The 12478-nt window shown below is 37.5% G+C and overlaps 2 protein-coding genes across 3 annotated transcripts; one reads left to right on the forward strand and one right to left on the reverse strand.

Moving 5' to 3' along the window:
* Positions 1-391: 391 nt before the first annotated feature.
* LOC144654442 (lymphatic vessel endothelial hyaluronic acid receptor 1-like) lies at positions 392-4682 on the forward strand. The gene is made up of 4 exons (XM_078514595.1): positions 392-486; positions 682-826; positions 1837-2008; positions 2756-4682. The coding sequence occupies exons 1-4, from the start codon at positions 421-423 to the stop codon at positions 2904-2906; spliced, it is 534 nt and encodes a 177-aa protein (XP_078370721.1). The 5' UTR covers positions 392-420; the 3' UTR covers positions 2907-4682.
* Positions 4683-5431: 749 nt separating this feature from the next.
* On the reverse strand, positions 5432-12115 carry LOC144654345 (neuronal acetylcholine receptor subunit alpha-5-like). Of its 2 annotated transcripts, XM_078514467.1 has the most exons (8): positions 11991-12115; positions 10963-11122; positions 9907-9973; positions 8425-8573; positions 7904-7948; positions 7652-7761; positions 7049-7272; positions 5432-6602 (listed from the first exon to the last, which is right to left on the reverse strand). In XM_078514467.1, exons 2-8 carry the CDS (start codon positions 11014-11016, stop codon positions 5806-5808), a joined length of 1446 nt encoding a protein of 481 aa, XP_078370593.1. In that variant the 5' UTR covers positions 11017-11122; positions 11991-12115; the 3' UTR covers positions 5432-5805. The 2 variants fall into 2 exon arrangements, with proteins under 2 accessions (XP_078370593.1, XP_078370594.1); XM_078514468.1 differs by lacking the exons at positions 9907-9973; positions 10963-11122; positions 11991-12115 and having other exon boundaries at positions 8417-8569.
* Between the last annotated feature and the right edge of the window lie 363 nt (positions 12116-12478).

Here is a 12478-nt window from a genome sequence, read left to right on the forward strand (position 1 = left end):
ATTGTGCTATTAAGATTACAACTTTATACAAAATTTAAAAAAAAATGTAGAAGGGTTCAGAGAGACGGCAGACTTATATATTTTTTTTTCTTCCTCTTGCAGGTTATTCTGAGTCAACGCAACTTTAAAATTCGTCGCAAATGCCCTCTTCGAATTATCATTTGCTGTATTTACCTCTCATCATTATCATCATGTGTCTGTCTCTAATATATGCTCTTCCAAATGACGTTCGGGAAGGCAAAATTCTACAAACTGGAAGGGAAGTCCTTCAATGGCAGCGTGGTTGGGCGCCACTTTACACAGGACCTCTTGGATTGCTTGTTTCTTTGTGTTAACACTGTAAACAAGGACTGCTTTTCGTTCAACTTTGGCGGCGCTCAAGAGAAAGGCCTACACAAATGCAAGCTGTACAACTCTGAAATGAAACTAGAGCCAGAAAAAATCCAAGACAGGCCAGGGTTTGCATATTACGGCATGACAGAAGAGGTAAGTCACGCAATACTTCCACTTACTAGAACTTGGTACTGGTGTAGTTTGAAAGTTGCCGCCTTTTTATCTGTTCCACTGCCACCTTATCTGCCCCGGGCCGCGCTTAACTATGCTTTCTTAGGCGTAAAGTGAAGGAGTGTGGCTCTATAGATAATATCACTGAGGTATAATAATAAAATATATATTTTTAAGTCTCTCTATAGATATCTCCCATGTGCTTCGTCACCGTGCCTTCAAGGAAAAGAGTGTATTACTGGACCAATTGACGGACTTTACTCCTGTCAATGCCCACTTGAGAATATTGGCTTAAAATTCACTGATGACAAATGCACTGTTGGTAAGGGATACAATTTACACAATAGAGTATTTCTGTTGAGGAACTATAGATAGGTCTAGATAGCTATCGACTGTTGGCATAACCCAGCTGTCGTCTATTGGCAAAACGCCCGATCTGATTGGCTACACAGGTGCCTTCTATCGATCGTTAGACGGCTCTCGAACAGCTCTCGGTTTCCACCGGCTAATAGTTGGCTCGATGCTTCGCCCCTCGCCAACTATCAAAAACCTCGAGCATGCCGTCTAATTGTTAAAATAGTTGCCCCGCGGAAAAATAATTTTCTTAAAACAAATATAAGCTAATATGCTAGTTTTAAGAACATCAACTGTCAGACCGATAGTTCCAAGACAAAAACACTCTATCGTCTTTATTTTTCACGACTAAATTTTCTTCCACGCACCCATTCAAAAACGAGTATCTTGAATTATTTTTTACTTTTTAGGATAAAGACTTCATTGAAAGCCGAAATGAAGCAAACAAAACAAAACCAAACAAGAAACTCACTAAATGTAGTGAATTTAGTGTGTCTCTCTGTCTGTAGGCCCGCTTGTTTGCAAAATAATAATAATAATAATAATAATAATAATAATAATAATAATAATAATAATAATAATAATAATAATAATAATAATAATAATAAAATCACGGACGAGTACTATCTATCCGCCGGGTATTTTCCTCGGACGGGAACTTTTGGGATGAGAGTGTATTTCCGCGGATGAACACTATCGAGTCACGTGATCAATTAAATCCAATCAGAATCAGAGAAAATTTAATGGTGAACTATAATGGCAAATAGCTTTACATTTTACATTTTAAAAGATCTTTATACTTGCTTTACACTCAAGTTAAAAAGGTGTGATGGGACTTCTTTACACCAACTTTAATTAACATTTACACACACACCTTTAATTTCATGTAAATCCCAATTTTCATGCTGTGAAAACTGCAAGGAGAAACTACATCTGTAAAATAATGGTTTACTAGACTGTTTTGCCCTCCATCTACAGACGTGCAGCAAATTAACAAGGGAATCATGAAGGAAAGGGTATCGCTAACGAAAGTCACAGGAAAACCTCTCAACTTCTACGAAGGGGAGAAACTCTGTTCACTGGTGAACGCAACTATGGCGTCTTACGATCAGTTATACGTAGCATGGGGTGCTGGTTTGAATGTCTGCATGTAAGTGGTTTACTGGTAATAACTGCCTGTTACAATGAGATTTTTGCTCACTGTGAGATTTCTATATCCCATTTCATCAGACTCGTAACCAGTCATTACTTATTTGATTTTCGGCTGAGGGAGGATTGGATCTGAGTGGAGCGAGGCACGTAGGGAGTGGTCCCTTCCCGTTACTGCTTGCGCGCCTCACCCCACACTAAGTAACTAATCTTTTCTCATCCCAAATCATATAAAAAGCGACTGGGTATGTGTCTACTATTTCATTTAAATGCTAGAATGACAATGCTATCCGTAAGCTTTTGCTTGGTAGCACCGTCGCGAATTTGAGAGCCCAGGCACGGTAGTGTTGTACAACGCAAGGAAAACAAAAACATTATGGCCTGTGCACTATAGTATCACGGCTTTTTCTCCCCTGTAGTTACTGCACAAACTTGAAAAGAAACAGAAACTATTTGCGATAAAAAGGACAAGGTGCAGTATAACGTTGAACGTTTCCGCAGTGCTCATTTTAAAGACCAAGTCTATTTAGCAAAGGGGTACACATGTAGTATGTTGGGGTATATACTTCCTTGAGGCTGTTCAATAAACAGAAAAGGGTTTTATAAAACCAATTTATGCTGGACTTAAAAATTCATTGATGCATATACCCTATCGACCTTAAGGGCTGATATAGTTATGAAGAATGGACATACGTATATAAAAAATTGGATTTAAACATTCTTCTTTTTTGTCCTTTTATTTTCACAGGCATGGATGGATCAGTGACGGTAGATTGGCATTTCCAATGCAATCTGCAAATCCTGCCTGTGGAAATCAAGCGGGTATCATCGCGACCTTGCCTAAAGACAAGGACAATACCAGAACTCACGTTTGGTGCTATTATAATACATCAGAGTGATTTAAACCTATCTAAGTGGTAGCTATAGTACCCAGGCTTCTCATAAAAGATCTTTAGATCGAGGCAGTTAGTAAAAGGAGAGCCAACCTCGTTCTCAGCACCATCGGTCCTCCCTGTCACCACTAGCAGCGGAAGTTCTGTGAACAAAATTAGCGTGTCACGTAGGTTTAAAAAGTCGTTGTCGTTCTTCCTCGCAGCTGAAGGTCACTATTATTGCAAATATAGCAAGTATGTTAATGCAATTTTTAATTTTTCATAATTTCGTCCAAGTCAATGGCTTGGAAAATAACCACAGTGGGCCGTAATAGCGTACCGGGGACACGAAGTTGGGCTTACTTTTTGCACGAATTTGAAAGCGTGAACGCTGATTGTTATTTGAAATGTTTAATTGTAACACAACCAATCAATTTTTGTTCAAACCAGCTGGTGCTAAAACTATTATAATACGTACTGTAGACGAAAAAGACCGTTGTAGATATTTAATCACCTAAATAACTGTCTGAGCTTAACTAAACTTTAAACGCATGCAAAACTGATAAATACACCCACCAATTTATAATAAATGGTCTGAGGGCTGCATGGGTGAAACTGGGAGATCACAATTATACCATACAAACACCAACCCGACCCTTGCCACAACTTTTGACACGTACGGAGGAGAAACGACCAATTCTTGGTTTTCATGTGACGTCATAAAATTCTAAACTCAAAATCGCGAGGTCTTTTGAATTTTATCTACACTCGAATTATGATGACCTAGAAATAAATCTTTTTTGCAAGTTCTCAGTCCTGTAGTGTCTTTCGTTTTGAAAATATAGCATTATTTTATGGAATGAAATTGATGAGAGATTTAAGATTCTAACTCCTTATTCATTTAAAAGAGAATTATCCTTGCATTTCAGTAATTTCTATTAAGTTTTTCTACTAATTGTTATATTCTGGTATTTCTGCCATTTTTTTTTTCTTTTTTTGTACTATTATCTTTTTTTGTACATATATGTTTAAGAATTATTTGTTCTGTAATCTACTGCCATAATTAAGTGTGTAAAATGTAAAATGTAAAATGCCTCTTTTCTGATCTTATATTTACTTTAAATTAATAAATGGTGGTCACCCAACTAGTTTAGCTTTTTAGTTATTTTGGGTGACCAGCAACTGTATGTATTTTTAATTAATTTATTGTTTAAAATGTCACTTGCAATTTTACAGGTAAAAGAAACCATGTTGTTGTCAGTTGTTTGTATTTCAAATTTCCGAATTTTGATCTTGCGTAACACGACCGATGGTGGCTGCGAGAGAGATTCTGAATGAAAAAGGTTTTCTAGTCTTAGTAGTTGTGTTTGTGCGCATGTATACTAGCAACTTGCGGCCGCCAACGTTGTACACCAATATGGCGTCGCCATACAAAGCTCTATAAAGTTGCGCGAAACGTTTCGGCAAATAACTCAGAAACGGGTACCGCAGAGAGCTGAGATTTGAAGTTTTTTTACTTTGATAACATTTCATTTTATTGGCTTCTTTCATTGAAGAGTTTCCAATTTATTTATTTTTTTTATGGCGTGACAGTGCAAACCAGCAATTATGTTTTCTAACAAAAGAAAGTTAAGGATGATAACAGCTAGAGTGCAATTTTTTTTTTCTTTTTAGTAATTGTCTATATGGGCTATACAATCTTTACTGATACTAATGATTGCAAATGATATCACTTGCATTTATTTTAGCTTAATTAAATTGTTAAACAACAAGAAGTTCTGGTATAAAAAGGGCCTGGCCATCCTCACGCCCAGTTGTCAAACAACCTGTGCATTAGACTTGCCTAGAAGTCGAGTTCACCACCCAACCGAAAACCAGAGGCGAACGACTTTGAGAAAGTCTACCTGCGCATTTTCAGACAATTACCAATACAATGTGTTCCATTCTTGCTACGAATACCAGTTAAGACACGGTCAAGTTATATCATATTTGGTCATATTTTTATTTTTGGTATATTGTATCTTCAAAACATTTTACGCATGTTCAGTTTGTATGACAACCGAGAACCTCAAAAACCATACCCAACCTCGCGCCATACCTATAAAGCCCATATATTGGAACACCCCCCCCCCCCCCCCCCCCCCGGGAGGTGAGGATATGACCACTTGACTTCACAAGGTGTAGGACTGCAAAGGTACAAATTATGCATTTCGCACACGAAAGGTGTGGAACATGTAAGAGGTGCCTTTCCCTTTTATAGCAGAACTTCTTGATTAAACATGCATTTTATACAGCTATTTCAATAAACGTTGTTTGTCAGATCAAGGCTTAAAGCATAAAGACAAGACCGAATGGTGGTCTGGGAATTTTACATCACCAGTTACTAAGTCAAACACAGGTGAATATCGTTACTCGTGTAAACTTTCAATAATTATTATCTGCATAAATAGTGTGAAATAAAGAAATAATAAATGTTTTTTTTTTTTTTTTTTTTTTTTGGGGGCCCCCCCCCCCCCCCCTTACTCCAAGCCCCAGTTTTCTATATGATATGAGAGAATATACTTAGAGTCGAAGCCGAGTTGACTGCCGCTTATCCATGTTAAAAACCAGTTGTATAAACGTGTTTGTAGGCACTATAAAGGAGAGCAGTATAAACCCATAACTTACACCAAAATACAAATAATCATTTTTCCTCTTTAAAGGAAACGCGTGAGCCATTGTCTTCCATCAGCGGATAACCTACGGTGAGAAAACCAATCAAATTAACGAATATGCGATAGACCAAAACGAGTATCTAGAAATGTTGTTTTTAAAATCCATTCGCTCTACACGAATTATAGGTCAAATAAAGAATGCCCACAGTCCAGTATTTTAACCACCAATATGCTATAACTGAAATTTCATGTTGGCCAGAATGATTGAATTTTCAAAACGTGAAATTGAAAACAGGACGATATTTCATCAGGTATCCAGTGGAGCCAAGAAACACAAACAAAAACAGCCAGAAAAAGATGCGATCCCACGCCACAGCAACGGTGCGCCAGATTTTTCTTTTTTCGTCCTCTGTGAGTTCATTGTCGTTTAAGAAGGCAGGCTTTCTCTCGGGATCAACTGGGACTGGAACGCGCGCAATCCCACCTGCCCCACTTTCCGCCGTGGGAGTTGCGCTTTCCACAGCATTTCGTTTCAGGAATTTCTTCAATTTCAATTTCCTTTGACTCTCAATTTCTTTCTCCTTCTTTCGCTTGCGCATTCTGTACAGAGCTTTGAAACAGGCCGGTGGCTCACTAACTGAATGGTACGCACTCAGTGCAAGAATGGTAGCCATTAGTGCAAGAGCAATCTCGAGCATTGTTATGGTGTAGTATATGCCAAGGATGGGCAGCGTGTCCGACTTTTCTGGCAGCATATCCGCCATTATGAGGAGATAAACGCTGACAGAGATCATGATGGTGGAGCAAAAACCGATTCTCTCACCGTTCTCTGGTGGGATTTTAAAACTGATTAGAACCAACAATGTGCACAGGACACAAGGAACTATCAATAACATGACGTAGTACAATGGCTTTCGCTTAATTTCCAGTGTATACTTCGCAAACGAGTATTTTTGTGCCGAATTTGCCCGTTGTTCCATTCCCGTACTATAGACCTCTTGGTAGACATTCTCCATCTCCCATTCTCCATTTTTGTTATGGATCCTCTCTCTTACCCTTTCTTGTTTGTCTGAAAAGAAAAGAAAGGCATACATATAAGATAGCAATCCAAAGAAAACTCTGGCTTAGAATTACACCATGTTCTATGGGAACGAGAATACTCACTATCTGTTAACATTTTCGTTTTCCCTATTCAGTTATTCAGTATTTCAGTATTCAAGAACAACATGGAACTCTTTACGGCTTACCGATTGACAAATTGATCAAGTGTTCAGTGTGGACTACACCTTCTTAGGGTCGACTAACTTTTTTTATTTCATCAACTCCGCATAAGGTCACTCAATCATTACAGACATTTATACCTATAGAAGGATAAATCGTATAATATGAAAGAAAAAACGCAAGAAGGGCTTCTAAGGAGGGATTCATGGGTCTTATCCCTGGATATCAAGATATGATTGTCTTATTTGTAGGTTCTCTGTAAGCACCGGATACACGAAACTGTTTTCAATCTACCTCCCGGGTGCATTGGATGGATGCTGAGCAACTCGCTTCCGTAAGTCGCGGATCCAAACAGAAGCGAACAGTTCTGTACGTCAAATGGAAACGAACTGATCTCAACATTACATCTGCTTTCAAAGTTTGCTGGGGAATCCCACGTGCAGGTACCATTGCTGTAGAGTACTACCCAGTTCTTGAACATTTCTGTATGGCCTGCTTGGAGAACTTGTTTGTCTCCACTAGAAAGCAAAAATAAATAAATGAATAAATGTGAGATTAGAAAATTAAAGATGACATAGATTCAAAACAGTTCCGGTGGAAGTTCTACAGTAAGCATGAAATAGTTGACAGGGGATAATCGCCATCCGTCCGTCCGTTTCGTCCCGTTCGTCCGTCTTTCGTCTCTATACTCCTATCCCACTACCCCACCTTTCCTCTCTTCCTTCCTTCCTTCCTCCCTCCCTCCTCCCCTTCATCCATCCTTTCCTCCGTCCATCCCTCCATCCCTCCATCCGTCTGTCCAGCCATCCAACATTTATACGGCCATTTTTTTTTCTCTCAGCTTGGCTTTGTATTACGTTACGTCTAAGCAGGCTTAATAAACTTAACAACACTTACTTATTGTAGAGTACGATGTCTGGGACCCATATTTCTTTCGGGCTGACGTGAATACGATCAATGCCTCCGTAATCGTCTTTGTTCCATACGAGGAAAGGGTTATGCCACTTCTGCAAGTATATTGGTGACCAGTAAAAATAGGTTATACAACATTATACCTTTCAATTGCTTGCCAGTAAGTACCAACTGTGAATATTTGGGAAGGTGTGCAATCTTATTTACTGGGTAAATACTGTTCTGTAGGAAACAAACCTGAGAAATCCAGACACTTGTTAAAAGCATTTGGCGCTTACTCTCCTGTAAGGTAAATGTGTAACTTATTAACATAATATTTATCATGTCTCAATTTTGGTTGGCTAAAAGGACTCTTTTAATTTAAGATTATACTGCGTCTTACGTCCAATCTGTAGACACCGGTATTCATGCATGTAGGAATGATGCGTTTTGCAAACGTTTTGTTTGTCTTTGTTGTTTTGTTTTGTTTTTACTACATGCGCACGAAGTATTGCAATATTTATCATTCATTCATTCATTGGTTTTAAATAACTGACAAGCCCAAAAACAGGCAAGTCCGTTTGCGGGTTTTCTTCACTCTGCTCTTAGCTAAAGTTAGCAACGGTCTATAAAAATTGTATAACCAGTTGTTTAGGTTACAGATTCAGAGCTAGTTATAATGTCGTAACAAACAGACAGACAGACTAAAGGAAAGGGAGACAGGTGGAAGAACAGCAGTAAAACTGAACCATATCAAACTAACAACGTCACAGACATACCAAATCCGTCAACGTCCATACAGTGAGAGAAAAGGATACATTTACGACATCAGAACTTGATATGACAGGGCGAACCATGACATCCATGTTTCCTAAAAGCTCCTGACGAAGCCTGTATTCATTGGATTCATTGACACGTAACGCCAGCCCTGAAATGGCAAAACGTCTGGGATTATGCATGAATTACGGGAATTACCAACGCCACACCTCTATGCACTGGCTTTTCTGGGTCGCCCACTACTTCTCGGAACGAGTTAATTCAATGGTTCTTTAAACAATAGCTAACAGGTGACAACAATTCCCCTAACCCTTAACAATAGTTTATGTCTTTATCACATTGCCTGCTGTGTTTTCTTGTTTATTTCTCTTATTGTCTCTTATTGTATACTTTTCAGTAATTTTAAATGGTTTCTGCCATTTTGGAAAAAAAAAATTGAAATCAAAGATGGCGGATCCAAGATGGCGGCTGTTTTGACATCATGATGTTATTGTCACGTGATGTGACGTCATCATCCCACGTGACGTATACCAAAAGAAGGATGTTTGGACATGCTATATATCCTATAACTTTCATTGTGATTGCTTAAATACTCTGGAAGTTACATAGGGGAGGGGGGGGGGGGGGAGGGGCCTCACACTTATCATATTCTTAAGGCTGGTTCTCAAAAAATCGCCCGGATCGTTTCTATCGCCGCTGTCACTTTAAAAAGTTGTCTTGCGATCGGGGCGATTATATGAGAACATCACACAGACGATCGCTAACATCTGCGGCTATTGGGGTGATCACGATCGCTTGGATCGCCCGTGTTCTATCGGGGCGATCGGTCGCAGACCGCGGCGATCGCGAACGAATTTATGAGAACTACTTCCACACAGGGAGACGATCGAAGCGATCCAAGCTGTCCCATAGTGCATCAATATTACCTAGAACTGAATGGCCTTACGACCAAAAATACCGCCAAAACAGTAGATGTTAAACAAAGCGTTGTACGTACATGGAACTCTTCCTGGTTTTAAATATTTCTCACATCCAAAAACTACGTTTCCATCTAGCTTCTCTTTCCCTACTTTGCCGCCATTGAAGGTCGCCATTGTGTTGGATCTGGCGCTAAAATAATTGTTTTTCCTTGGCTTTTACCGCGATCTTCGCTCCTACCAGGCGATCGGGATGATCATATGATAACCCCTTTGTCGCAAGCAATCGCTTGTATCGCCTCCGATCGTCTTGCAGTGGTTGCAAACGATCTAGGCGATCGAAACGATCGGGCGATTATATGAGAACCAACCTTAATAGCTTTTGTGCTATAATCGTGAACTGAGAATTTCCATTCGTCTACTAATTTTTCTCTTTGACTACAATATTAAAACTTATGCTTTCTGTTGCAAATGTTTCACTAAAGGATATGACCGAAATGGTAGTATTTGGTAGCATTTGTGCAATTAATGAATTTATCTTTTCAAGGAGCCGCCAGATCTACTTACCTTGGCGTGTATGCAATATTAAAATGAAAAACAGAAAAACTTGTAAGCCACGCGACTTGAGGGTCATCTGACGAGAAAGGGTATTTAGAAGAGATCAAAACAATAAGTTAAAATTACTAATGGAATATCAACGAATTACCCAACAAATTAACGTTTGAAGGAAGGAGACATAATAATATGGGTATTTTCTTTTAAACTTTTTTGTTTTTTTTTTATTTTTTTTTTTGGTTTTTATATTTATTAAATTGAGTATTTTTTTTTGTTTGGGGGTGGTAAATAGAAAGAAGTGTAAATAAAAAAAAAAATTTTTTTTTTTTTTTTGTTTATTTTTACGCTTTCTTGCTACCCACAACTTTTACCCACACCCACGACTTTACACACACCCACGACGCACGACTGTTAGCTATACGGTCATCGTTTGATTGAAGAAATCGTGCACTACATGCACAATTTAGAGCCATATCATGTAAATGATATATGACATATAATTCAAATGGTTGTTTGCTTACGAGATTTGAATATTAGAAAAACGTTTCCACTTATCAGAAATAGGCTGTGACCAACACTTTGTTTCGCTTTAGAAACGAAATAAAATAATTTCGAATTGTGTAGCCTACATGTATTTAAATCTTCCGTCAACCTTGGTTTATCTTTTTCAATTTTCGCGTTACAAAACTTATTTCCTATAGTGTAGGATATCTCCTTGGAAATTAATTTAAATTAAAATGCTCTAGTTGAAATCGAGCTTTTAATTATTTATGGCATATAATATTTGCATATGTGATTAAATTTTTCTTTCCTAGTAAACTGTTATTTTGTGGTTTTCTTCAATTTTTATTTTACAAAGTGGCAAATTTTAAAATGGTGGGACACAGTTCCTTGGCATAAGATCAATAAGTTGTATGCACAGTAGAATAGAACAGGTTGAAAAAAAAACATATACAATACTTATTAAAAAACATATACTTCGATTATAATTTTTATCCAACTGCGAGTTTAATCTTTTTCTCCCGCCACATTTACATTAACTATACTTGAAACACTTGGCTTACTTACCACAATGCCCTTCTGTGATTTTGCAACTACCTGGAGTCGCACGTTAGTGACCATTGACGTTTGCTTTCTCCTCTCCAGTGAACAAAATGCTTGAAAAGTTCAAATCTTCTGCAAGCCTGTCTCTGATAAAGCTTTTATTCTTCCAAATACCAAGCTGATCCTGAAAACGAGATCTAATGTTTACTAGGTACTATGAGAGAACTGTCGTTAGATAACAGCATCTATTTAGGGTACATGCCCATATGTCAATATACAGCTTTTCTCTTGATAAATGGATTGACATACAAAGCCAATAACGAAAAAGGGGGAATGAAGTAATTAACATTTGCATGCTAACATCATTTAGAGTCCATTAAGCATAAAATTGCACTTCAATATAATTTTTACTGGGTTTTATCTATCTTGGTGTGAATTTCTATGCTACCAAAATTGATAATTACCAAATATTATACGATTTTTTTAAAATTTTCTATACTGATGACTACACTACTACTCGCTCTTTACGTTAACTAGAAGGAAGAGTCAAATTAATGGACGACAGTGTAGTTTTAATTAAAAATAAAAATAAATCACCTGATTAACATATTCCAAAGTGCAAGAAGAGAAACAAACATAGCAGTTTTTCCACATGAATAAGTAGGATTATGAAACTTAGGGTTTTTTTTAGAAGAATCTAATAATTGACTGGATTTAGCACACAGCGACATAAAATGCAAAACATGTATACAGACATTAAAACCCTATTTCAAGTAAAAGTGCCATATTAATCTTTCATCAATAACGTTTCGATCGAGTCCTAATCTTCGGGTTGATCTTTTCAAAAATCAAAATATCCTTAGGGTGAATCACTAGTATGTTCAAATTAAGTTAGGTAATGTATTCGGGTTTTTTTTTTCGTTTTTGTGTTTTTTGGAAGAAACCACCAGAATCTAAAACGTACACAAAGCACGCATCAGATCTAGAAGAACTAAACATAACAAACTCTGTTTTTGGAATAGAGGCCAAACAAGAAGTAGGCTGAAATGTACCTTGTATGTTTTCTTTGATCACAAATATTCCAAAGCCAAGAACTTTGCCAAATACATATATACCGTCCGTAATGTTTACCATAGAATTTGATGTCTTGTCAGAGGCAAACAAAAATCTCAAAATATCGCCCAAGAACATCTAATTATAACTACAACCGAAGGGCTGTGATAAAAACGAAGTTATTAAAGTTACAAATCGCTTCCTAAAAACATGTTGCTCAATAATTGAATTTTAAAGAAAGAGGAGCACCTGCTCGAAAAAAAACAAAAGGTGACATAATTTAAGGGGGAACGTTATTAATTTCCCTTTTATGGTTTCCTTTAAGGTAAAACCATGTTTACAGTGAAAAGGGAGTCATTGTTATTTTAAAAAAATAGATTTCACTTAAAAATATCTCACCTAAACCTCTGCTCATGTTTTTTTTTTACTTTATTTTTGCTTTCCAAGAAGGCACACATGGTTAACACAAGACTGCAGTTTCGTTATG

Source organism: Oculina patagonica, chromosome 5 (assembly GCF_052425735.1).
Source record: "Oculina patagonica isolate OP01 chromosome 5, crgOcupat, whole genome shotgun sequence".
Classification (NCBI taxonomy): Eukaryota; Metazoa; Cnidaria; class Anthozoa; order Scleractinia; family Oculinidae; genus Oculina; species Oculina patagonica.

Bases quoted from the DNA above. Each gene is read 5' to 3' on its own strand.
- LOC144654442 (XM_078514595.1), top strand. From the start codon at position 421: ATGAAACTAGAGCCAGAAAAAATCCAAGACAGGCCAGGGTTTGCATAT. The intron at 827-1,836 runs GTAAGGGATACA...CTCCATCTACAG, and splicing joins TGATGACAAATGCACTGTTG to ACGTGCAGCAAATTAACAAG. The intron at 2,009-2,755 runs GTAAGTGGTTTA...TTATTTTCACAG, and splicing joins GCTGGTTTGAATGTCTGCAT to GCATGGATGGATCAGTGACG.
- LOC144654345 (XM_078514467.1), bottom strand. From the start codon at position 11,016: ATGGTCACTAACGTGCGACTCCAGGTAGTTGCAAAATCACAGAAGGGC. The intron at 9,974-10,962 runs GTAAGTAAGCCA...CTTTCTCGTCAG, and splicing joins AATCACAGAAGGGCATTGTG to ATGACCCTCAAGTCGCGTGG. The intron at 6,603-7,048 runs GTAGATTGAAAA...TTTTCTTTTCAG, and splicing joins CCATCCAATGCACCCGGGAG to ACAAACAAGAAAGGGTAAGA.